The sequence below is a fragment of the Scyliorhinus canicula genome, chromosome 4 (genome assembly GCF_902713615.1).
Source record: "Scyliorhinus canicula chromosome 4, sScyCan1.1, whole genome shotgun sequence".
Classification (NCBI taxonomy): Eukaryota; Metazoa; Chordata; class Chondrichthyes; order Carcharhiniformes; family Scyliorhinidae; genus Scyliorhinus; species Scyliorhinus canicula.
In genome coordinates, this window is record NC_052149.1 from 211,797,805 (window position 1) to 211,824,851 (window position 27,047).

Below are 27,047 nucleotides of genomic sequence, written 5' to 3' on the forward strand. Positions count from 1 at the left end.
GTCTTTTTTCCTGCAACACTTTAATTCCCTCTGACCTCCTGCATCAGTCCCCTTCCCCCTGCCACATTAGTTTAAACCCCTCCCAACAGAACTAGCAAACAGCAACAGCCCTAGGACATTAGTACCAGTACTGCCCTTTTGTACGTTTGTACTGGTCCCACCTCCCCCAGAGCTGGTTCTAATGTCCCAAGAATTGAAATCACTCCCTCTTGCACCATCTCTCAAGCCATATATTTATCTTATCTATCCTGACATTCCTACCCTGACTAGCACGTGACAATCCTGAAATTACTACCTTTTAGTTTAAGCCCTAACTCCCTAAATTTAGCTCATCAGACCTCATCACATTTTGTACCTATATCCTTGGTGCCTATATGCCCCATGACAGCTGGCTGCTCACCCTCCCCCTCCAAAATGTCCTGCATCCGCTCCGAGACATCCTTGACCGTTGCACCAGGGAGGCAACATACCATCCTGGAGTCTCGTTTGAGTCTGCAGAAACGCCTGTCTATTCCCCTTACATTTAGTCCCCTATCACTATAGCTCTGCCACTCTTTTTCCTGCCCTCCTGCGCAGCAGACCCAGCCATGGTGCCATGAGCCTGGCTGCTGCCACCTTCACCTGATGAGCTATCTCCCCCAACAGCATCTAAAACTGTATATCTGTTTTGGAGGGAGATGACCACATGGGATTCCTGCACTGCCTTCCTACTCTTCCTCTGATGGTTACCCATTTCCTATCTCCCTCAGTAATTTTTAACTGCGGTGTGACCAACTCATTGAAGGTGCTATCCACGACTTCCTCAGCATCGTGGATGCTCTAGAGCAGGGGTGGGCAAACTTTTCCGTGCAAGGGCCACATTCAGAAATTCACAATTTTAAAGGGCCGCATAGTATATTAAGTAAAATAATTACTTCACCCGGTTATGATTCTGGGTGCCTCATATAGAACATAGAACAGTACAGCACAGAACAGGCCCTTCGGCCCTCGATGTTGTGCCGAGCAATTATCACCCTACTCAAGTCAACGTATCCACCCTATACCAGTAAGTAACCCAACAGCCCCCCCCATTAACCTTAAAAAAATAATTAAAAATTAAAAAAAAAAAAATTTTTTTTTTTTTTTAATGACTTGGTGGGCCGCATAAAGACCTTTAGCGGGCCGCATGCGGCCCGCGGGCCGTAGTTTGCCCACCCCTGCTCTAGAGTGAATCCATCTGCAGCTTCTGAGCCGTCAAGCAGTCTAACAGGAGCTGGAGTTGGACACACTTCTTGCACGTGAAGGAGCCAGGGACACCGGAGGAGTCCCTGAATTCCCACATTGCACAAGAGGAACATGACACGGGTCTCGGATCTCCTGCCATGACTTAACCCTCAAGTAGAACAAGCATAAGTAGAACAACCTTCAAGTAGAACAGGTTTAAGAAGCATATATTTTCTGGAGAAGTTTAGAAAATGGAAGGTGTTCTCATCACATTATGAGAAGGCTTGACAGGCTAGATGTTGAGAGGCTGTCCACTTTGGCTGGAGCAATCTAGAACTAGGGGCTGACATAATTTTAGAGTCGGGGATCAGCCATTTAGGACTGAGATAAACAATAATTTCTTCACTCAGAAGAGTTATGAATCTTTGGAAATCTACCCCAGAAGGTGGTGAATGCTCAATCGTCAAGTATATACAAGGCTAAGAATAATAGATTCTTAGCCTCGGAAGGGAATCAAGGGGTATAGGGATTGAATGTAAATGTGAGTTTAGCTCAAAGATTATCCATTATCTCATTAAATGGCCCCAAGGGCTGTGTGACTTGCTCCTATTCCTCAAGTTCTTAAACATTCTACAACAAAACAAAGGGGCAATTTCCAAATAGTTCTAACACGACTCATTCATTCAGCAAATAAAAATAAAAGTCAACATTTTTGCTGATTTTGCACAACTATCAATTGAATTCTAGATCAGCAATCCTGTACAAGCAAAATGAATAGGAATGAGAATGAGTTTAGTGCATTGGAATTCTATACAATGGGAAGTGAAGGGCACATTGCTATGCAGCAGTTTCAGCACACTGTTCCTTAACAGTGTGGACACAGGTTTGAATCTAGCATTGTTTGCTGTGTAGAAGGCTGCTATTAGAAAGGAGTTTGGACAATCTTAGCTTTGTCCTGGTAGGTTTGTGTAGATAGCAAAATAACAAATAGCATTCAGTTATAATTGCTTATTTCACCTAGAACGTCTGACAGGTTGGCTGCTGAACACCATTAAATCAGATTGGCTTGCTAGATGATGCTCTAGATTTAGTGTGGAGAGAAATATTTACTCTATTTCTGATATATATTACCTGAAGTGGCTTTCTGGTGGCTTTGTTAAATTATATAACTATCACGCACAACACTTTCAATCAGTGTCCATTCTGTTAGCCAATCTCAATCTTGGTGTCAGTGAGAAGTTACAGTTCTTTCCAACATCCCTGTAGTATTGAGTGGAATGGAAAAAAGCACCAGCTCAAGTTTTCACTCTTGATTTTTAATCTCCAACAACCCCAAAAGGAACAGGGTAGACTGATATCAACTTTGAAGCCATCACATCCACCCCACCCCAAGTCACCACCAGCATTTGTAGTTAAATATCACATATAAGCAAATAGTGGCCACTTGGGCATCATGCAAGTGTTAGACTGATGCATATTTGGATTAATTCTGACATTGTAGCAAAGTGAAATAGTATTTCATCCTGCAGCACCAACATATTTTTCTCTAATATGCACACATTGTATTGTATATGTGCAAGGAACTCACCAGAGGGGAAAAAATTGGTCCAATGGAATTGTGTAATCAGGAAGAAGTTCAATCCACGGTAATTTTATGTTTTGTCAAAGTGCGTATTTATCTAACAATGTTGCCTGTATGAAACAATGCTGCCTGTACGCACCATTATGTTAACCATTGAAAAGTTAATGGACGGGTATCTATGAGAACAATTTCACTGAATCACTTGTCATATTTTTAGATTTGAAATCTAATAAAGCAGCTTCATCGGTCAAAATGGGAGATATATTTGCCAGTGCTAAAAAATGCTGGTGCCAGTTAAAATCTATTATAAAGGGAAAGATTAGAGGTGATTTTCACTGAAATTAATATGGCTAGCACAACAAATTTAGACCCGAATTAAAATAAGCAAAATACTGCAGATGCTGGAATCTTGCAAAAAGAACAGAATCTGGAACAACTCAGCAGGTCTGCCAGCATCAGGAGAGAAACAGTTAACTTTTCAGGTCATGGACCATTCATCAGAACTGAAAGGCGAGAGTGTTAGAGCAAAAGAAACTGCAACAAAAGGTTGGAGCTTTAAGAACAAACAACAGATGGCCAGGTGAGAGAGGTCTTGCGTGGAGGGAATTTATGCATGGAATATTTAAAAAAGAGAAAGGTATGGTTAAGATGGAGGAAAAAGGTTAAAATCTAAAGTTGCTGAAATTTGCACCCGAGGCAGGTTGTTTTGCTGCCCGAATGCACAACTGTACTTGTCGTAGAACTATTAAGAGAGTGAGATCAGGTAGTTTGCAGTCTACTCAAATATATGTACCATATATACTCGCGTATCATTCGATCTCGTGTATCATGCGACCCCTAAATTTTCATCCCCAAAACATGATTTTATGGTATACCTCATGTATCATGCGAGTCACTTTTTTGGAAATTAATTTTGGAAACTAAAACTTCCAAATGGTATCATTGTGTGTGGTTTCTGCAGAGTGGATTCTGCTGTGAAAGCTGTTCGCGATTCGAACAGCTTTCCAGCTGGCTTTACTAGCGTCGTTCAGCCACTTGCCGTTTCCATTCATAAAAACATGAATGGAAATGTCAAGTGGCTGAACATCTTCCCAGCAGAATACTGTGGTCAAAATCTGAAGAGTAGTATTCTGATGGGAAGATGTTCAGCCACTTGACGTTTCCATTCATGTTTTTATGAATGGAAACGGCAAGTGGCTGAACGACGCTAGTAAAGCCAGCTGGATGCTATGTGACTTATCTTGGCCAGCATTTCACGCCCGCGATTTTTGTACCTCGCGTATCATGCGACCCCCAAAATTTAGGCTTCAAATTAGGTGCTCAAACGTCGCATGTTACGCGAGTATATACGGTATGTGTGTTTCTTTTTCCAAGAGTATTTTGTTTTCGAGTAGCTGTCACCCAAACTAAAGAACTTGTGGCAGAACTGTGAATGGTGTAACAAATCCAAAAGTAAGATAAAGAAGAATAGAAAGATAATCAATGGATTATGTACAAAATTTAGATTCTATTACCACTAGAAGTTCAGGTTGTTGGTTTACAATTGCATAATTAAAATCAAGATTTTAAATGTAAAAATGCATTTAATCCTATAAAGGCTGACCCGTTCAATCATAAATATGATTGAGAGCTTTGTCAACATCTCTGACGTAAATTACCAGTCCAAGCTTTTGAGACAGGCTGAAGTCTTGGAAATTAATGCACACATTTATTTCAATATTTAACTGTTAAAATATATAATTTTAGACGAATATTTTAAACATTTCAGTTACTGAAAATAAATGACAGACTTTGTGATGAATAGCGCACTTCAAGGGCACTTTCCAAATGTAGCAAGACATCCTTACTTTTATATTTCTCTTTCCAATAAATTACAACATCCCATTTATCTTCCTAATCACTTGCTATACCTGCATACTAACTTTGTGCTTCATGTACCAGGGCACCCATATTTCGCTGTACCTCAGAGTTTTCTCCCTATTTAAATAATGTTTAATTCTTCCTTCCAAACTGGAGAAGCTCACGTTTTCCCCACATTATAGAACAAAGAAAAGTACAGTACAAGAACAGGCCCCTCGGCCCTCCACACCTGCGCCGACCATGCTGCCCGTCTAAACTAAAATCTTCTACACTTCCGGGGTCCGTAACCCTCTATTCCAACCTATTCATGTATTTGTCAAGATGCCCCTTAAACGTCACTATCATCCCTGCTTCCGCCACCTCCTCCGGCAGCGAGTTCCAGGCACCCACTACCCTTTGTGTAAAAATACTTGCCTCGTACATTTCTTCTAAACCTTGCCCCTAACATTATACTCCTTCTGTCAAATTTTGCCCACTCACTTAACCTATCTACATCCCTTTGCCATGCCCTCTTCACAACTAACTTTCCTATCTCATCTTTGTATCATCAGCAAATCTAGCAACCATACATTTGCTCTCATCATCCAAAAGTCATTCACACTAAATGCAAGCAGTTCCCCCAGCACTGATCCCTTTAGCACTCCACTAATTACATCTTGCTAATCCATTTATGCCTACTCTTTGTTTCCTGTTACTGACCAATTCTCTATCCCTGCTCATGTTGCCCCCACACTATGAGCTCTTATTTGTGAAGTGACTTTTAATATGGCATCTTATTGAATGCCTTTTGGAAATCAAAATACATTCCATCCCCTTTACTCACATGTTTTACTTCCTCAAAGAACTTTAATATTCAAATGCAATTTCCCTTACAGAAAATAAAGTTGATTTGTCTGATTGCATTGCATTGAGATTTTCTAAGTTCCCCGCGATAATAAATTGCAGTATTTTCCCCATGACCAATGTTGAACCAAATGGTTTGTAATTTTTTGCTTTCTGTTTCACTTCTATCTTGAATGGAGGAGTTGGAACAAAGGAGCATAGGAATTAGAAGTAGGCAATTCAGCCCTTCAAGCCTGCCCCTCCATTCAATCAGATCATGGATGAACTCTTCCTAGTCTTAAATCCATCTCCCTGCCTGTTCCCCATATCCCTTTAACCTGTTATCAGAAATAAATCTATCTCCTTCTTGAAACCATTTATTGATTCAGATTCCACCACACTATGGAGCAGCGGGTTCCACAAATTCATCACCCTCTGCGAAACGTAGTTCCTCCCCATCTAAATGTTAAATCTACCGTCTTTCAACCTAGATCTGTGACCTCCTGAAATAGATTGCCCCACATAGGAGAACATTTGGTCTACATTTACTTTATTAATCCATTGTAGTATTTTGTATACCTCAATCAGATCCCCTACCATTCTTCTAATCTCCAGCAAGTACAAGCCCGAACTGTTTAATCTCTTCTCATACATCAACCCTTTGATCCCCAGAATCAATCTCCAGATGTGGTCTCACTAACACCCCATACAATTGCACCAACATCTCTCTACTTTTATACTCCAGTCCTTTTGCAATAAACGCAAAAATTCCATTTGCCTTTTTATTACATGCTGTACTTGCAAACTGGCTTTCTGCGATTCTTAAAAAGACACCCAGATCCCTCTGCCCAGATGCATTTTAAATCTGCTTTCCACTCAGATAATATTTTGCCTTTTTATTTTTTCGGCCAAAATGGATAGCCTCACACTTAGCTACATTAAACATCATTGTGCCAAACTTTGGCCCATTCTCCCAGCCTATCTATATCAGTCTGTAAAATCTTTATTTCCTCTTTATTGTCTGCTTTCCCACCTATTTTAATATCATCTGCAAATGTTGCTGTTACACCATGTCCTTGTACAGTTCACAGCCAGAGAAGGACTCATTTATCCCGACCCTCTGCTTTCTGTCAGTCAGCCAATCCTCAATTCAATCTAGGACTCTACCCCCAATACCCTACGATCTCACGTTCGGCATCTGTCTTTTATGCAGAACCTTGTCAAACGCCTTCTGGAAGTCTAGATATACAACAAGCACAGCTTGCTCATTATCTCCTTGTAGGTTGCATCCTCAAAGAACTCAAGCAAGCTTGTCAAGCATGACTTACCCTTCATAAAACAACGCTGACACTGGTGGATTGAGCTTTGTCTTTCCAACTGTTCAGTCATCTCCTCTTTAATGATTGATTCCAGCAACCCACCACAGAGGTCAAGCTAACCGATCCATAGTATCCTACTTTTTAACCTCTCTCCCTTTTTGAATAGGGGCATCATATTAGCGTGTTTACAATCCACTGGGACATTTCCAGAATCCAGGTAATTTTGAAATATCAGAACCAATGCATCCACTATCTCTGCTGCGACCTCCTTTAATAGCCTAGGGTGCAGGCCATCATTCCTATTTTCCAATCTGACGGGACTTGTCCAAAATCCAGGGAATTTTGAAAAATAATACAATAGCTGAAGGTGGTGACTCACCACCACCTTATCAGGGCAATAAATGATGGCCTTGCCAGTGATGCTCTTATCCCAAGATGAATTTACAAAAATAGTCATCAATAGTACAGACAACTACAGTGTCTCCCATTGGACAGCATGGTGGCACAGTCATTAGCACTGCTGTTTCACAGCATCAGGGACCAGGGTTCAATTCCAGCCTTGAGTGACTGTGTGTGGAGTTTGCACATTCTCCCAATGTCTGCGTGGGTTGCCTCCGAGTGCTCCGGATTCCTCCCACAGTCCAAAGGTGTGCAGGTTAGGCAGATTGGCCACGATAAAAATTGCCCTCAAGTGTCCAGATGAGGATAGGGTTGGGGATTGGGTAGGCTGCTCGTTCAGTGGGTTGGTGCAGACTCGATGGGCTGAACAGCCTCCTTGTGCACTGTAGGGATTCTATGATTATCAGTTCGCAAAGGCCTTTTCGCTGCTAAATGATATATATCCACACACACACATAAATACATACAATCAAAACCTGTGACAACCAGGAAGTGAAGCAGATGGTAGCTCGCATTACTCCAGTAAACAAACAAAAAACAATACACAGGGTCATTGAACTCAATTCCAAAACACCCGCAAAATTACCCAAACGGCATAGCTTGACAAAATGTGACTGCCGACAATTCGGTGATTAGAAACAGTACACCAGCCGGCTCACCATAGCAACCTCCCAGCAAGATCGCCCAAACGCACCGTCCCATTTTGGCCGTGCACTTTCCTAATAAGGAGCAGGGGCAGGTGCCAGCTCTCCTCACACTTTCGTTGCGCCCCCAGCCGTTTGGCAGCCACCCCGTGGGTCAGGTAAAACTCGCCAGAGGTCAATACCAAGGCAAAATACCCCGGGCGGGCGGCCTTGTCAAACAGCCCACACCATCTCCCCTCCCTCCGCCCTGGCAAAGCACCATTCCTGCACGCTTGGCATGCAAACGGGGGGGGGGGGGGACGGGACAAAACAGCACCAAAAGACTCAGTCTTATTACCGGCGTTCAAAGAGGGCTAACTGGTCTCTGTACCAGGGCGACAACTTCGCCTCTGAATCCCCTGCCCACCGCCACCCCTCCTCCTGTTGCTGCTGCTGCTGCTTCTTGTCGTCGTCTCCTCCTCCTCCTCCACCTCCACCGGTTCGGCCCTCTTCACGTCGACCCCGCATGGACGGACGGACGCCACCGCCACGCGCACGCCGCTACCCCGCTTCCAATGACGTCGCGGGAGAACGCCGTGTACGTCATCGCGCAACAAAGCTCTGCGTCGCAGCCGTCAGCCAGTGACGTCTGAAAGAGCCCAGAGCTTGGGAGAGGGGGAGGGAAGAGGCCCATTCTCGCGATATCAAAGCCGGCCGGTGCTGCACGAGAATCTATCGCAGTGAGAGAGAGAGAGAGAGGGAGGGAAGAGGAGCGGCGGAGGCGACAGTTAACGCTCTCCATCACCAAGAGGAATAGGTGGAAAAAAAAACACACACACATATAAAGACCGGTGCTGGAGAGAAAAGGGCATCTTTGTCGGACGCCGGCCACCTTTAGGAGAGCAGAGGTGGTTGGGGGTGGGGAGGTTGAAGGGACGGGTTGAAGTGTGGTCGAGTTTATCCGCAGTGTGCGCTCTTATCCCGGAGATGTCGGTGGTCGGCTTTGATGTTGGCTTCCAAAGCTGCTATGTGGCTGTGGCGAGGGGCGGCGGCATCGAGACGGCCGCCAACGAATACAGCGACAGGAGCACCCCGTGAGTAACAGCCCGAGACGCCGGCACCGTGCTCGCTTTCTCTCTGTCTTTCTGCCGGGTGCAGTGAATGCAGCTGCTTTGCGGCCTACTTTCCACCCGCCCCCTCCCTCCCAGCCACGCGCGTGGCCGGCCAGGGGAGGAGGCACGACTGACTTGACTGACTGACATCTTACTCATTGCCCCATGCGTGCCCTCCGCCTTCTAGAATCTTCCTTCCAACTTCTCTCGATCAATTGCGCCAATATTGTGTGATTTTTTTTTTTAAACTTTTATTTGTGGTATCCGGCTTGCAAAGCCCTGTTTGTATTTCAAATCAACACGTTGCGCGTCTCTTTCATTTATTGCAAGTTTGAAAGTGAGTTGCACTGTGTTAAGATCATTGCGAAATATATCACCAAGATTGACAATGTTCCCAAGGTGTTCTAGTTTGGGGAGGGGGAGGGGGGCTGGCTTGGGAATGGTGGCCAGTGGGATCTGTTCTCTCTTTCCCCCGCCCCCCAATCCACAAATGTCATTTTGCTTCAGTAATGTTTACAGTGGTTGTTAATCACTCATTCTGTATTACTTATCTATTTAATTACATTGTGTGTGCTGGGAAGTTAATGTCGCATGTAAGATTGATCATGATTTCAAGAACATTAAACAAATCCCACCTGATCTCTTTTCTCCCCCTCCCACGAAATGTCATCACCCTAAAATGTGAGCTTGTATCTCCACAGTGGCTGCCTTGCCTGAGTGTTTCTGGCAATAATTTTATTTCTGATTTTCAGCATCCACAGTATTTTACTTGCCATCTTTCTCTGCTTAGCTTGCACCTTTTCCCCCTCTCTTCCTGCCTTGCGTGGCACCCTTTCCCTCCCTCAAAGCATGTTGCAGTGAAGATGTGCAATCTTTTGTTGATCTGGTGCAGCATTTTGCTATTCCACCGAAACATTTCTCCTAAATCAATTTTTTCAACCTGCATCAGTGAAAAGTGATCAGTTTTCCTCTCACTTTCACTCTTGCATGCTACACATCTGTCCCCATGCTAAACCAGCCTCTGACATATTGCAGTAATAGGTTAGAGAAACTGCAGCTCACTGCCTGGTTAATTGACATGGCATGAAGGAGTTAATCAATATTGTATTAGCCATTTTTTGTAAAGTCTGTTTTAATCAGGTTTTGCTTATGCCATGTTAATTAGGTTGTTCCTCTATTCTGCAGTCAATTCAAGTTCTGTAATTTACTTATCCATATCATTCATGTTTCAAAGATTTCTTTTTTTCTAATCAAAGTTAATTTTATGGTTTAAATCTCTCATCATTGTTCTCTTGCCATGCTGTAAGGTACATTCAGTCTGCATTGTCAGCTATTTCAAGAGCTGCCCAGTTTGGTAGACATTCCGGCTTCTTTCCCCAGAACTCTTCATATTAGCCCTCTTCTGATACGTGAAAGGTCTTAAATCCGTTTCAGGTATTGCATTTTAAATCGCAACAATTCTGTGGAGCACAGGAAGCGAGAAATCTAGGATCTCTGGTAAGTGACCCACTTGCCAGGGGAAACATTTTTCTCCTGCGTGCTCTGTGCATCTTTTTGAAAACTGGGATAGTTAGAATTGCATACAATAGGTTTAATTATCTGCAGTTATAAATGCCCTGTTTTCAACATTATCATTTGTGGTGGCATGGAATGGGCATGTGAGGACCAGGAGAATGGGTGGAGATACATGACACAACCCTGATTCTTCAGCATTTACTCTGCAAAACCAGCCTACCAATATAAAATTCAAAACCAGCTAACCAATATAAAATGAGCAATCATGATATTCAGTCACGATCAGGTCTTGGAGAAAATTTGTCATGAAAACTTGAACTGCATGACTTTTGAGATGGATATTTGTATACTGCAATACAATTTCAATGGGATTTCCTGTTTTTTGAATGAGGATAATGACCAATTCTAATGAGATGCACTTGTACCATTTGTGGATAGCTTGTATCTGCTGTTGACCCACAGGCGTGCCTGCAACACTAGGTATTTACAACTGGGTGACTGCTTCATCTGTAAAGTATTAACGGATTGTCATCTGGAATTTGACCTGCAGCTAACCATTTCCATAATAGAGGTGGTGGTGTTGTGGTAATGTCACTGGACTAACAATCCAGAAATCATGGGTAATGCTCTGGGGATCCAAGTTTGAATCCCACCATGTTAGATGGTTAAATTTGAATTAATTTTTTATTTTAAAATCTGGAATTAGAAGTCTGATGACCACCATGAAACCTTTTTCAATTTGTTGTAAATCCCTATCTGGTTCGCTAATGTTCATTAGGGAAGGGAATTTGCCGTCCTTACCTGGTCTGGCCAACATGTAACTCCACATCCACAACAAATGTGGTTGACTCAACGCCTTGTGAAATGGCTTAAAAGCCAACCAGTTTAAGGGATGGGCAATAAATGTTGTTGAGCCTCTGATGCCCATATCTAATGAATAAAAAAGATGGCACCAGCAATAAAGGCCACCATAATGCTTCAGACTCCATCCAAGCTAACGCAGCCAATAACAGTCTGCAGGTACAACAAATAGGTCACTGCTGTTTATCTCGAGGCACCTACTTCTGGGGAAATTGAAAATTTTCCTGCATCATTTGACTTCCCAAAGTTATTTATGTTTTTTTTTGTTTATAAATTTAGAGTACCCAATTCCTTTTTCCAATTAAGGGGCAATTTAGCATGGCCAATCCACCTACCTTGCACATTTTTACGGTTGTAGGGTTCACGGGGAGAACATGCAAACTACATGGACAATGACCAGGGGCTGGGATCCAACCCAGGTCCTGGGTGCCATGAGACAGCCGTGCTAGCCACTGTGCCACCCCTCAAAGTTATTAATGTTGGCAGTGTGGCTACCCAGGCCTCTACATACAATGTAGCTACCTTCATGAACTTGCATTCCATAAATGTGCAGATGGTTCATGCACAGAGAGACACAGGATCATGCAGCTGAATGCCGATGTCCCAGGTAGCAATTATAATTTTCTTTTCAGATAATCTTCTGTCTGGGCTGTTTGAAAGAGAAAACAGAGCAGAAGAATGATTCCTCAAAGAACAAGGCTACTTTGGAACTTGGTTTGTGACACTATTATATTAGTCATAAACATGCATGCAGCTGACAGGAAAATTGAACATGTATGTAACAGACAACCTAAAGGACCATATCAGATTTTGCACAGTTTGGTTTCATATTCCAATGCAGCCCACATGGGTTTTCATGTTAGCTGCTGCACAACCTGACCAACCAGATGAGATAGAGAAGACCTGTAGGCACCCTGGAACATAACGAGACCCAGCCAATTTGACAGATGATATCTCTGCTGAAGCAACTTTGCATCGAGTCTCATACCAATGGTGTCCAAGAATAGAATTTGCAAAGTGGTTTCATCAAACTTATGGGCTGAAAGGTTTTAATGGCCCTTTCCTGCCCTGGCTTGCTCTTGTCCTCCTTGCCACCATAACCTGTTAGCAGAGAATTAATGTTCAGATGTCATTGATGTCCCAAGTGCCCACCCTACTATGGGTGAGAATTCATCGTTCAATTTTTTTATTGGGAGCTTGTTTTATGAACTTGCCTTTAGAGATTGGAACAATAATTTGACGTCTATGTCTTCATGACCAAAGGAAGCAAATTTTCTTTAATCCCCACCAAGATCTCAGTTTAAGCATCTAATTATGGTTGGCCGTAAATGGCTGTTGGGCTCAACTGTTCCTAATCTTTGCCAATGCAAAGCTTGTAATACATACAGCTGCACTCAAATGTCAAGTCAGGGGCATCTAGTCCAGTGTCCCAGAAGTGGGTTATACTGATAAATCATACTTCTCTGTGATAGTTCCCAGTCCTTAATATAAGGTGGCAATAAGATAAAATTACTGATTTTGTGAATGAACTAATCGTACAATTCTTTCCTTATACTTTTGAGCTGCCTTATATTTATCCATCTGCCATTCTGGCAATGATCCATCTGCCATTCCATAACTTGTCGCAACAAATGCACCAGACTTAATAATTTACTCATGGCAAGTTTTGCAACATTACTGGACATGTTCTGTTGTGATGCAAAACTGAGATGCTGTTCTTGTTAACTAAAGTGTTTTTTGTTACTTAATAAAATACAATATTTTTGGACTTCCGGTTGCGGCTATGCGGAGCTAAGCCGCACGTTCGGCAGCTCCCGCTTTAATAGGACTTGTGGGTTCTTTTAAGGGCCCCAAACGGTGCTGATTCGACGATTCCCGGTGGATAAAGGGGTCTGGAGCAAAACCCCCCGGGATTTATGGTGCGGACCCGGAGTGGGGCGAGGAGAAAAACGGCAGCAGCTCCCCTGGAAAAGTGGGGGACGGTGGTCAAAATGGAGGCCGGTGGAGCCCCTGAGGAGTGGAGGCAGTGGGCGGAGGAGCAGCAGGCGGCCCTTCTGCACAATTTTACGGAGCTGAAAGGGGAGTTGCTGGAATCCCTGAAGGTAACGACAAGTAAGCTGCTGGAGACCCAGACAACTCTGGGTGCAGCGATACTTGAGTTGCAGCAGCAGGCCTCTTTGAGCGCGAGGATGAGGTTTCGGCCCTCGTGGGGAAGGTGGAGATGCACGAGGCGCTCCACAAAAAGTGGCAAGATCGTTTCGAGGAGATGGAGTTTTGATCAAGGAGAAAGAACTTGCGGATCCTGGGCCTCGCGGAGGGGCTGGAGGGGTCGGACCTGCCGGCCTATGTGGCCGTGATGCTGAACACGCTGGTGGGGGCAGGATCCTTCCATCTGCCCCTGGAGCTGGAGGGGGCCCACAGAGTACTGGCCAGGCGGCCTAAGGCGAATGAACCCCCCGCGGGCTGTGCTGGTGCGGTTCCATCGGTTCAGTGACCGGGAGTGTGTGCTGTGATGGGCCAAGAAGGTGAGGAGCAGCAAGTGGGAGAATTCGGTAGTGCGCGTCTACCAGGACTGAGTGCGGAGGTGGCTAAGCAGAGGGCCAGGTTCAACCGGACGAAGGCGGTGCTCCACGGCAAGCAGGTGAAGTTCGGCATGCTGCCGCCTGCGCGCCTGTGGGTCGCCTACAAGGACCGACATTACTATTTTGAGTCCCCGGAGGAGGCGTGGGCCTTTGTGCAGGCTGAAAAGTTGGACTCGAACTAGGGATTGGGGGCTGTGGGAGGTTATTTTTTGTATCACTGTTTATGCTGTTGCTGGTTATTCTGTTTTTTTTCTCTCGCTTTCGGATGATGTTGGTTATGGTCTGTCTTAAGGGGGGTATTGGGGTTTGTGGTTGATCTGTTTGTACGGGGTTGGTGGATGGGTTGGGACTGCTATTTGGGAGCTGCGTTGGTGGGGTGGGGCAGTGTGAAAGCGCGGGCTTTCCTCTGGTTTCCCACGCTGCGGGACGAGTGGGGTGGAGCTGGTGGCAAGGGGCGTGGATATCAGATCCGGTTTCCCGCGCTGAAGCAGTGCCAAGGAGCTGATGCGGGGGGGAGGGGTGACCCCATATCGGGAGGGGTCGGAGTTAGGGCGGGAGCTGCTGGGGTCAGCAGAAGTCAGCTGGCTCACGGGAGTACTATGGAGGGAGCGTCGTGGCTAGGAGGGGTCCTAGCCTTGTGGGGGGGGGGGGGGAGATACCGGGTTGCTGCTGGATTGGCCAGGGAGGAGGAGCTGGTTGGGGTTGGGGTGGGGTTGGGGTGAGGTTCTATCGCCGTGGGAAAGGGGCCAAATGGGTGCTGGCCAGGGGCGAGCAGTCGATGGGCCATTGCTAGTCGAGGGGGGCGGGGGTGCCCCCTGATCCGGCTGATCACTTGGAACGTGAGGGGGTTGAATGGGCCGGTTAAGCAGGCCCGGGTGTTTTCGCATCTGAAGGGGCTGAAGGCGGACATGGCCATGCTCCAGGAGACTCACCTGAAGGTGGCGGACCAGGTCAGTCTGAGGAAGGGGTGGGTGGGGCATGTTTTCCATTCAGGGCTCGACGCGAAGAACCGGGGGGTGGCGATTCTGGTGGGGAAGAGGGTGGCGTTTGAGGCGTCTGAGGTGGTGGCTGATAGTGGCGGCAGCTATGTGATGGTGAGCGGTAAGCTGCAGGGGGAGAGGATGGTGTTGGTAAATGTGTACGCCCCAAATTGGGATGATGCTGGTTACATGAGGCGTATGTTGGGCTGCATTCCTGACCTGAGGTGGGGGGCCTGATCATGGGGGGGGGACGGGGGGGGGGGACTTCAATACGATGCTGGATCCCCTACTGGATCGTTCTAGTTCAAGGACAGGCAGGAGGCCGGCGGCGGCCAAGGTGTTGAGGGGGTTTATGGACCAGATGGGAGGAGTGGATCCCTGGAGGTTTGGGAGGCCGAGGGCTCGGGAGTACTTTTTTTTTTTTGTTTCTCCCATGTGCACAGGGTTTATTCCCGTATTGATTTCTTTGTCCTGAGTGGAGGACTGGTCCCGAGGGTAGAGGAGGCCGAATACTCGGCTATAGCGATTTCGGACCATGCTCCGCATTGGGTGGATCTGGAGATGGGGGAGGTGCGGGACCAGCGCCTGCTTTAACGTCTGGACGTGGGGTTGTTGGCTGATAAGGTGGTGTGTAGGAGGGTCCGGGGATGTATAGAGAGGTACCTTGAGGTCAATGATACTGGGGAGGTCCGGGTGGGGATGGTGTGGGAGGCTCTGAAGGCAGTGATTAGGGGGGAGCTGATCTCCATCCGAGCCCATAGGGAGAGGAGGGAGAGACTGGTGGGGGAGCTGTTGAGTGTAGATAGGAGGTATGCGGAGGTCCCGGAGGAGGGATTGCTGGGGGAGCGGCGTAACCTGCAGGCCAAGTTTGATTTATTGACCACCAGAAAGGCGGAGACACAGTGGAGGAAGGCGCAGGGAGCGGTCTACGAGTATGGAGAGAAGGCGAGCAGGATGCTGGCGCATCAGCTTCGCAAGCAGGGCGCGGCTAGGGAGATTGGTGGAGTGAAGGATAGGGGTGGGAATGAGGTGCGGCAGAGGTCAATGGGGTCTTTAGGGACTTCTACAGGGAACTGTACCGTTTGGAGCCGCCGGTGGTGGGAGGGGAAGTGGAGAGCTTTTTGGACAGGCTGCAATTTCCAAGGGTGCAGGAGGAGCAGGTGGAGGGACTGGGGGGCACCGATCGAGTTGGAGGAGCTGGTCAGAGGGATTGGCCACATGCAGTCGGGGAAGGCACCGGGACCGGATGGGTTCCCGGTTGAATATTATAAGAAATACGTGGACCTGTTGGGCCCCCTGTTGGTTCGGACCTTTAACGAGGCATGGGAGGGGGGTGTTTTGCCCCCGACTATGTCACGGGCGCTGATTTCACTGATCCTGAAGCGAGATAAGGACCCCTTGCAGTGTGGATCATATAGGCCAATTTCACTGCTGAATGTGGACGACAAGTTGCTGGCGAAGATCTTGGCCACTAGAATAGAAGACTATGTGCCGGGGGTGATACATGACGATCAGATGGGTTTTGTGAAGGGGAGGCAGCTGAACACTAACGTGCGAAGGCTGCTAAATGTGATAATGATGCCGGCGGCAGAAGGAGAGGCGGAGATTGTGGTGGCATTGGATGCGGAGAAGGCCTTTGATAGGGTTGAGGTGTTAGAGAGGTTTGGGGTGGGGTTTATTAAATGGGTGAGGTTGCTGTACGAGGCCCCGATGGCGAGTGTAACGACAAATGCGAGGAAGTCCGAGTACTTCAGGCTCCACCGTGGGACATGGCAGGGGTGCCCCCTGTCCCCCTTGCTTTTTGCGTTGGCAATTGAGCCTCTTGCCATGGCTCTCGGGGGTATTGTTTAAGTTAATTTGCTTATTGTTAATTTATTTTGTTTATTGGGTTTGGGGGGTGGGGGGGTTCGTTACATGTGTTGTTACGGGTGCCGGGGGGTGTTTATTATTATTATTATTGTTCTGTTGCTATATATTTTTCAAAAAATTCCAATAACAATTATTTTTTAAAAAACAAACTATTTTTTCATCTTCCCTCTGAAGTAAGGGGGGAATGTAGGGATGGAAAGCCATGAATGCTGAGGACAGATAGTCGATAATTCATATTTAACCACACTGAGAGCGTAGGTGATTGTTTTGACCCCTACTCTGCCCTTTCCAAAGGAAACTTTTTTCTCTATAAAGCAGCCACACCAGATATTTTTTTCTCCAGAATGCCTGTGATTTTTTTTTTTTTTTAAAGTATGTTCATTAAGATTTTACATTTTATAAAATAATTCAAGTTACAAAATAATACATTGTCAAAGCAAGGAATGGAAAAAGCAGAAATGGCTTAACCTACATAAACACAGCAAGAAACAGGAGAACAACATCACAACTGGCTTCATACCATCATTAGATAGAACTAGATCAGCCCACCAGGAGGGATAACAGGATAGGATTGTGAAAACATGACAAAATGGTGTGCTGCCTCTCTCACCGCACCCCACAAACATGGGAAATCAGAATAAACTTTCTGTGCCATGACCAGGTGTGTACCAACATACATCCCCCTCTACACCAGCAGCACCAATGACCCAACAAAGCCTTCTCTTTCCAGATCTATGGGGAGCTATGTACGTACTGCACAACGCAACTAAACCACAAACAATTGGTCTCCAGCTCGCCCCAAAAGACCTGCACCCCTGTTGAGCTGTCCAACCCCTGTCCAACACATCCAGAGTTGCGCACCACGAGAGGATGATTATTCCAGCCCCAACCGAGAGAGTGGGGGTGGGGGGGGGGGGGGGGTTGTTCCTGCCCAAGAAAAAGAGGAATAGTCACAGAAACCCTCCCCTCCAAACCACCAGGCCAGATCATGATATGAACTAACACAATGCTCATCCAGATGGAGAAGAGAACCCCCCAGCGAATGAACATCCAGCCTAGTTCAAAGCAGCACTGTCTCAGAAAGACTATCAAGCGCAGCCTTCCTCCTCAACAATCCGCAATAGCCCAGGAGAGGAACACAAGAGAGAACCAAACAGAGGGAAGGAAAAACTGAACCTCAAGAAGGCACGGGAACTAGGCTTGTCTGGAGTGCTCTTTCAGAAGGTCGGTGCAGATTTGATGGGCTGAATGGTCTCCTGCACTGTAGGGATTCTATTAATGATTCCACGGAGACAGAAGGAACCCTGTCCTACCCAGTATACAAACTCCACCCAGGCCAAAGAAGGATGAAGACACTGATTCTTAATTCAAAGGATATACAAATCCAAAAAATCGGTAAGCGGATTAGCTGTAACTGGGGGCCTTGCCTCAATTTCAGTGAGGACTGAACTAATTATCAGCCATATTCACCATGTCCCAGTTCCACCCTCTTCATAAACGAGACGGGTTGTGGCAAAAAGCACTTCCTTCCCCAACCATGAGGAATATAAGACACAATAACCAAAAGGAGTAAAACTGCACCAATCACATTTCCCATAAAATGACCTGACTAATATGGAACAACAGGATTGGGATAAGCAGCAGCACAAGCCACCATACTTGCATTTGGCCCACTCCTACAGAAAAAAAGACGGCAATAAAGACTCAACAAGATCTATAGGGAGTAACAATCAGGAATATCAAAGAACTGCAGAAGTGAGGGGCAAAGACATCTTCCATGTCGCACACGAAGGCAAATGAGTACTCTCGGTATCTCTCCCGGATTACATCAATCAAAACACGAGGCGCCATGCCGTCTCTCTGTCGCCCAGTCAATCCATAACCTGGTTGGGGAGAATGACTGACTGTGCGTGTTTGGCCACCTCCAACCTCTCGCGATGAGCATAAAAAACAGGACAATTTGGCAGCCAATTTTCAAACTCCACCTGGGATTCATCTCCCATCTCTTGCTAGGGACTAGGCTCAGGATGCCCCCCCAATCTCCCAAACCTGTCAGGATGAATTATGCACCATGCAGCGAGAATTCAACAAGAAACATGCCAGTGATTTTAAACATCCTTTGTACAGTATTTCATAATGTTTACTACTACCTTCATGTCAGTTCTTCAGTCCTCATTTTGCACTCTGATTCTGGAACAAACATTCTCAATATCTATCTTTCTCCTGTTTTTTAAAAAATAAAAGCAGAATTCTCCGGGTACCTATTTTACATTAGTGGTTAGATTGTTCGACAAAATGATCTAATTTGGATTTGTGGTCAACGATCCTCAACCAGGAAAAGGGTTATAATGAGGAATGCATTTTTAAGTATTCTTGGGTTATGTAGTAAGGGAGTATTAATGAAAATTAAGATAATGGTTGGAATCATCAATCTTAGTCTGGGGGGGGGGGGGGGGAAAGTGCCATTATTTTACATTTTTCTTTACAGAAAATCTTGTATAAGCAGAGATTTAAGATATTAATTCTGTTACATAGATATATGCTGAATTAAGCATTAATTGGGTACTATACTTTAAGCAAGTGAACCAAATTAACTGGGTATTCCCTCCCTGACAAGTTTATCTAGGATAAATGCCGATGTAAATTATGGTGACTACTTTATGACATTTTTGAACATAATATGGGGTTTTCTCTGACATCAATGTTCAGTGGCACAGGGTATGAATTTTGTATGATCTAACTATTAGCAGCTGACAGAGCAGAAAACAACATAGGGACATAAGACTTGGGAGTGCGAGTAGACCATTCAGCCCTTTAAGCCTTCTCTGCCATTCAATAAGATCATGACTAATCTGATTGTGGCCTTGTGTTTTCTTGCCTGCCCCCCATAACCCTTACTCCCATGTATATCAAAATTGATCAAACTCAGCCTTGAATAAATTCGCACAGACCCACTGCTTTCTAGGGAAGAGAATTCCACAGCCTAACCACCCTCTGAAAAATGTTTTCCTCATCTGTCTTAAAGGGGAAACCTCTTTTTTTCAATTTTAAGTACCCAATTATTTTTTTTCCCAATTAAGAGGCTATTTAGCAGACCAATCTACCTGACCTTCACATCTTTCGGTTGTGGGGATGAGACCCATGCAGACATGGGGAGAATCATAGAATCTCTACAGTGCAGAAAGAGGCCATTCATCCCATCGAGACCAGACTTGACCCTATCCCCTTAACCCAATAATCCCACCTAACCTTTTTGGCACGAGGGGCAATTCAGCATGACTAATCCACCTAATCTGCACATTTTTGTACGGTGGGTGGAAACCCATGCAGACGAAGAAAGTGCAAACTCCACACAGTCACCCGAGGCCGGAAGTGAATCTGGGTCCCTGGTGCTGTGAGGCAGCAGTGCCATGCAAACTCCACTCGGGCAGTGATCTGGGGCTGGAATCGAACACGGTCCTTGGCACCGTGAGGCAGCAGTTCTAACCACTGTGCCTCCATGCTGCCCCAAAACTTCTTATTTTTAAACTGTCTTCTAGATGTAGTCTCTCCAACAACAGGAAACGACAAACAAAAGCATTTCTACCCAGTTGAACTCTGCATATGTACAAAGGAGAGAATGACTTGTTTCTCTATTTATAAGGGAAGACATATCGAACCACAGAATTCCTACAATGCAGGAGGAGGTTATTCGGCTCATCGGGTCTACACCGACACTCGGAGTACCCTAACTAGGCCCACCCCATCCCTGTAACCCCGTCTAACCTGCACATCCCTCAACAAAGGGCAATTTAGCATGGCTAATCCACCTAACTTGCTGTTCTTTGGGCTGTGGGAGGAAACAGGAGCACCGTGAGGGAACCAGTGCAGTCACGGGGAGTCACCCAAGGCCAGAATTGAACCCGGATCTCTGGCGCTGTGAGGCAGCAGTGCTAACCATTGTGCCACAATCCCATGCAACCTGTTTTTGTGTCGCTGTGGCCAAATATGATTGGCAGATGAATGGATCTCTAATGGTGACTCTGAATTTTGTTCTTGAGGTCCTGTAGTCTTGCAGAGGCTGAAGTTCAACGGGAGTTGTGATGTCACATAACCTTAATTTAATTGCCCAGATATTTTTGTTCAAAAATAGGTTATTTGCTTAAGTTACATTGGGCTTTTTGTCTCTGCAGCCCAACGCAACTATTTTGTACACTGTTCACCAAATACAATCGTATATTTAGGCCATCATCTTTTAAAATTTGTGTTCAATAGGTATTCAACTATTGGGAAGTGCTCACCATTCATTGATTCTTGTTTAATAAGAATTAGCCCAAGTTTTTGTTTTAAATTTGGAGTACCCAATTATTTTTTTCCAATTAAGAGGCAATGTAGTGTGTTCAATCCTACCTTGCACATCTTTTGGGTTGTGGGGGCAAAACCCATGCAAACATGGAGAGAATGTGCAAACTCCTCATGGACAGTGACCCAGAGCCGAGATCGAACCTGGGACCTTGGCACCGTGAGACAGAATTAGTGGAAGTTAAAACTTCAAGCGCCTTTACAAGTCCTCAAGCTTAGAATTGGGGAAAAAAATCATTTTAGACTGGTCAATGTATGTGCTGCACAGTAAAAGCAGAGTGGAACGATCATAGCATCAAACCATGATTACAGTACAGGAGGCCATTTGCCCTACACATCCATGACACTCTGTAAGGGCAATACAGCTAATGTCCGCTATTGTTTCCCTGGAGCTACTTCTCCAAGGGTTTATCCAATTTCAGTTGTGCTTCCACCACACTGAGGCAGAGCTGTCCAGATCCTAATCGGTGGCTGCTAACAGTTTTTCCCCCTCCTCTCACAATTGGTTTACAGTGGTTAGCACTGTTGCTTCACAGCGCCAGGTTCGATACCCCACTTGGGTCACTGTTTATGTGGAGTCTGCACGTTCTCCTGTGTCTGCGTGGGTTTCCTTCGGGTGCTCCGGTTTCCTCAAGTCCCGAAAGACGTGCTGTTTGGTCATTTGGACGTTCTGAATTCTCGCTCGTACCCAAACAGCCACCAAATGTGGTGACCAGGGGCTTTTCACAGTAACTTCATTGCAGTATTAATGTAAGCCTACTTGTGGCAATAAAGGTTAATATTATGATTATTCCCCGCGCCTGTGTGGGGTTCCTCCGGTTTCCTCCCACAGTCCAAAGATGTGCAGGTTAGGTGGATTAGCCATATTAAATTCCCCTTATTGTCCAAAACAGGTTAGATGGGGTTACTGGGTTACGGAGATGAGGTAGATGTGTCGGCTTAGGTAGGGTGCTCTTTACAAGGGCTTGGTGCAGACTCAATGGGCCAAATGGCCTTCTGCACTGTAAATTCTATGATTGTCATTGTTTTTGGGTTCTTGACCCTTCCAGAAAAGGAAATAGTTCATGATATAGGAGTAGAATTAGGCCATGTGACCCGTTGAGTTTGCTCCCCATTTGATCATGGCTGGTCTCATCCTGGCCTGAATGTCACCATCTTGCCCGTTCTCCATAACCCCTCAACCCATTACCAATTTAAAAATCTGGGTAATTGTCATTTTACTCATTGTCCCACCATCCATCTCATTTTGGGTTAGCGAATTCACAGATTCAGAACCCTTTGGAAGAAGTAGTTTCTCCTCAACTCTGTTTTAAATTTGCTACCTCTTTTATCCAAAGACAGCTCTCGTTCTGGAATGTCCCATAAGTGGAATCATCATCTTCATGTCTATTTTATCCATACCTTTTATCCTCAATTTGATGCCCCCTCATTCTTCTAAACTCTGAGAGTATAGGCCTAAACTGTTCAATCCCTCTTTTGACAAGCGTCTCACCTCTGGAATCAATCGAGTGAACATCCTCTCAACTGCCTCCAATGCCACTACATCTTTCCTCAAATAAGGGGACCAAAACTGTGCACAATACTCCAGGTGCGGTCTCACCGCTGCCTTGTATAATTGCAACAACACTTCTCAACCTGTTCTGCCACCTCAACGACCCTTTGCACATATACCCCATGTCTCTGTGCTACTGCACCTCTTTCAGAATTGTATCTTTTATTTTGTATTGCCTCCTGTTTGTTTTTCCTCCCAGACAGTGGAGTTAATATTGATCCCTGTTACGTTCCTGCAGTCGGAAAACAACACTTCACAACTTCTCCATTTCCTGTCACTCAACTGACATCTTCCCCATCCTTCATTGTCCCTTTTATTTCATGAATTTTGACTTTGCTGACAAATCTATTACATGACAATATATCAAACTTCTTTTGGAAGGCCTCATTGCCCTCTGTTATCTGATCAAAAATTTAAATCAAGCTAGTTCACCATGATTTGGCTCGTAAAACCAACTCATTCTGGCTTTCATTGATTCATCTACGTTTGTTCAAATGACTGTTACATATTATTGTATTACAAAGTTTGCCCACTGTCAAGGGTAAACTGACTGGCCTTTGAGTGCTAGTCTTACCCTTGTATCTTTTTTTTTTGAGAAAGCTAATAACATTTACAATTTACGATCCTCTAAATATGACCAGTGCCTCTGCAGTTATCACTCTTGCAATTGTCTATCTGATCTAGTTTTGGTGACTTATCAAAATACCTCCTATTTCCAAATGTTAGCCCAACCGGTGTCTTAACTACTTATCTTTCATTGATTTTGGTCACGTCATCTTCCTTGGTAAAGATAGAAGAGGAGTACTCTTTACTGCCCTGACCATGCGTTCTGCCTCCATGAGTAAATCTCTTTTGTCCCAAATTGATCCCACTCCTTTTACCACCATCTTGTTACGATTAATATGCTTTGGAAAACGTTTGTATTCCTTTTTATGTTACCTTGTCTCTTCTACTTTTTTCTCCTCTCGAAGTTCAGTTTCGTTAGAATTACTTCAATTTGCATAGATGCTGCTAGGCCTGCTGAATAATTTTTAGCACTTTGTTTTTGTTATATTTTTTGTTTTTATTTAAATATGGTATTCGTGGAGTTAGGCTTCAATAGAAGTTTGCTTGATGTTCAATCGAGTCTCAATTTCTAGTCTACAGTCATTGTACAAATTATTTGCTTTCAGGTGGACCCTTAATGTGAGAGTTAAAGTAATACCTTGCAGTTACAACAGTGCAATAAATACTTTCAAGGTCACAAATCACTGCAAAAGATTGATTTAGATTGATTGGCCAGTGTCCAAAACACACAACAATGGACTTTTGTTACCCACTGTACTTGTCTGGCAAGTAGGTTCAGTGCAGATAATTCTTGATGTGGAGTTTTTAATGTAATTGGGAATGTTGATCATATGCTTTATTTTGGAAAAGGTTTTCTGTCAAAACAACACCACAATTTTCTTTCCCTCTCATTTTTATTTGAAATCAGCCCAACCTGTTTTCATCACTCACTTGCAAGCAAAATCCTTCATCTTGTATTTCAAACCATATGATGCTATAGTGTATATGTGCAAGTCCAAACATTGCATTTTTATCCATCATTCATTTTGCTTCAGGCATCCCATCCTGGAAAAATGATATCATTGCAATAATGTTGTGGTGATAAATTTGCTGAGAAGTTTTATCATGGTGCAACTGCTTACAATTAGCTACAAAGTCTTCAAAACAAGAATGTAGTTCATGAAAGAAAAAGGGAGCATTGTGCGTTGTAACTTTTGCTCTTTCCAGCACCATTAGGTGGTTCAGGACATGCAACGGTTTTTGTGACATTTTTTTCTAAATAAATACCAATATAAATAAAAAGTTGCAGTTTCCACTTATTTGAAGTTTTTGTAAAGGCTTCTCTTGCTAACTTTTCAAATCTGATTGCATCTGCCGCTGTAATACAGTCTGATCCGTATTTGGAGCCCAGCTGAAGATGACAGAGGTAGGATTAACCATCTGCTAATTTGAGGAATATTGTCGATCTCTGCTGGTCATGACTAACATTACTATTATTATTGTTATCAATTCTGTACAAGGTCATGGCCTGGGTTGGCTGTTTTTGGCAGGGATATTAACTCGCAGCTGTAAAAGTCAGCATTGTGCACTGATGGAACCGGAGCAGGCTACCGATAGGTGCTGGCACTTGAAGCACCATATATACAGAAATGAAAATTAAACACTTAACCATAATTTACTGAACTGTCATTCAACAAATTGTAGTTAAAGCATATTATTTTATTTTGACACTTGAAAATCAGCATTCACAGAATCACAATGCAGAAGAGGCCCGGCGGCCCATTAAGTCTGCACTGCTGCATGGAAGACACCTGACCTACCTACTTAATCCTATTTGTCAGCACTTGGCCTGTAGGTTTTAGGGATGAGAGGCAACCAACCTCTACCACTATCTTAGGTAGTGCATTCCAGACGGTCACCACCCTCTGGATAAAAAGGTTTTTCCTCCTATCGCTCCTAAACCTCCCACCCCTTACCTTGAAATTGTATCCCCTTGTAACTGACCATTCAACTAAAAGGAACAGCTGCTCTCTATCCCACCCTGTCCATGTCCTTCTAATTGTGAAGGTAATGGTGATCTGTCATCTTGAATTGTTGCAATCTGGTGTGAGTATACTTGTTGCTTTTAGGTAATTGGAGCAGTGAAATTGTTTCATGTCAGGATGGTGTGTATCTTGAGAGGAATTTTCAGATAGTGTTCATGTGCATCTGATGCCCTTGCTGGGTGGTAAAGGTCACAGGTTTGGAGGGTGCTGTCAAAGGAGGCTTAACTTGCAATGCATCTTGCAGCTGGTACATACCGTTGTCACTGTGCAACAGTGGTGGAAGGAGTGAATGTTTATGGTGTTGGGTGGTGTGCCGATTTAGCAGGTTGCTTTGTCCTGGATGGTGTTGAGTTTGCAGGAGCTGCACTCCAATATAGAGAAATGACTAGTGATTGGAGGTACAACTTGCAGAATCTGTCATTTGCTGAATCTCTCACTTCCACATAAAAGGTGACTTTCCTCTGGCCGTCCTGTGATTGAATTTTCATGGGCTTCTTGGAGACTTTTGGGTGAAAATTCACACACTCCTCCGGCTTTGCAACCTGTAGGGTTGCCCTGGGGTGGAGATAATGAGCCTTCAACAACCACAACCATCTTGCTTTGCATGAAGTATGGCTCCCAACCAGTGCAGAGGTTTTCACCTCACCTCTTGTATTGAGCATTTTTGTCAGTGTTTGGACAGATGCTGTAAATTAATTCAGGAGCTGGGGGACCCTGATTGGAACCTGAGCTGATCATTAATAAGCCAGTTATTGCTGTGTGGTGCTGCTTGATAGCACTGTTAATGATGCATTCTATCACTTAGCTGATAATTGAAAGTAGACTGGGGTGTGAATTGTCCAATTTGAATTTAGTTTTTTTTTGTGTGTGCCTGGGCATGACTGGGCAGGTTTCCAACGTCAAGTAGATACCAGTATTGTAGCTGTGCTGGAACAGCTTGGCTGGTGTGCGGTTCGGGAGCACAAGTCTTCAGTGCTACCAAGGAATCAAATTGGCAAAGGTAGCCTTGAGGGTGAGTTCATGGAATGCATTCAAGATAGCTTCTTGGAAGAATACATTCTAGAACCAACCAGGGAACAGGCTATTTTAGACTGGTAATGTGTAATGGGGCCAGATTAATTAATGATCTAATAGTGACGGTTCCCTTCGGCAAGAATGTTTATCACATAATAGAATTTCACATTCAGCTTAAGCTTTAGAAACGTGGGTCTAAAATTAGTATTTTAGACTTCGGCAATTACAAAGGTATGAAGACAGAGTTGGCTAATGTGGAATGGGGATTAACTTAAAACAGTTGAGAAGCAGCGGCAGACATTTAAGGATATGTTCCATAACTATTACTGAAGATGTATTCCATTGAGAATGAAAGAATCTGAGAGAAGGATACACCATCCTTGGCCAACCTAGGAAGCTAAGGACGGCGTCCAATTGAAAGAAAAGGTTTCCATGCTGTGGAGATTAATGGTAGGCCAGAGATTGGGAGCATTTTAGAAACCAGCTAAGGGTGCCAAAACGTGAAATATAGGGAGAAATTAGGGAGTAAACCAGCAAAAAAAATATAAAATCAGGTCTTGACAAGTATATAAAAAGGAAGAAAGTAAATGTGTGACAGGGAAATGAATAATGGGAAAAGAGGAAATGGCAGAGACTTTGAACAAGTATTTTGTATCTGTCTTCACAGCAGAAGGCTCATGAAGCACCCCAAGATGTTAAATCAAGAGGCAAAAGGGAGGGACTCCAAGTGTCAGTGTTGGGACCCTTGCTTTTCCTGATGTGTATTAATGACCTGGACCTTGGTGTCCAGAGTGAAATTTCAAATTTGCAGATGATACAGAA

General features: G+C 44.6%; 2 protein-coding genes across 7 annotated transcripts in view; one reads left to right on the forward strand and one right to left on the reverse strand.

Annotated features, from left to right (window-relative positions):
• The window catches only part of rnf14 (ring finger protein 14), a 30,355-nt gene extending 22,012 nt beyond the window's left edge, over window positions 1-8,343 (reverse strand). The window contains exon 1 of one of the 6 annotated variants that reach the window (XM_038796007.1): window positions 8,167-8,343. The gene's annotated coding sequence lies outside the window, so the exon portion shown is untranslated. Of the gene's footprint in view, window positions 1-6,795; window positions 6,821-7,844; window positions 8,065-8,166 lie in introns of those variants that run through there. The other 5 variants (XM_038796012.1, XM_038796011.1, XM_038796013.1 and 2 more) reach the window with 5 other exon arrangements.
• Window positions 8,344-8,516: 173 nt separating this feature from the next.
• Window positions 8,517-27,047, forward strand: part of hspa4a (heat shock protein 4a) — an 86,772-nt gene continuing 68,241 nt past the window's right edge. Inside the window, exon 1 of the mRNA XM_038796005.1 lies at window positions 8,517-8,902. Coding sequence (XP_038651933.1) covers window positions 8,796-8,902 — 107 coding nt within the window. The 5' untranslated portion in view covers window positions 8,517-8,795. The remainder of the gene's footprint in view (window positions 8,903-27,047) is intronic.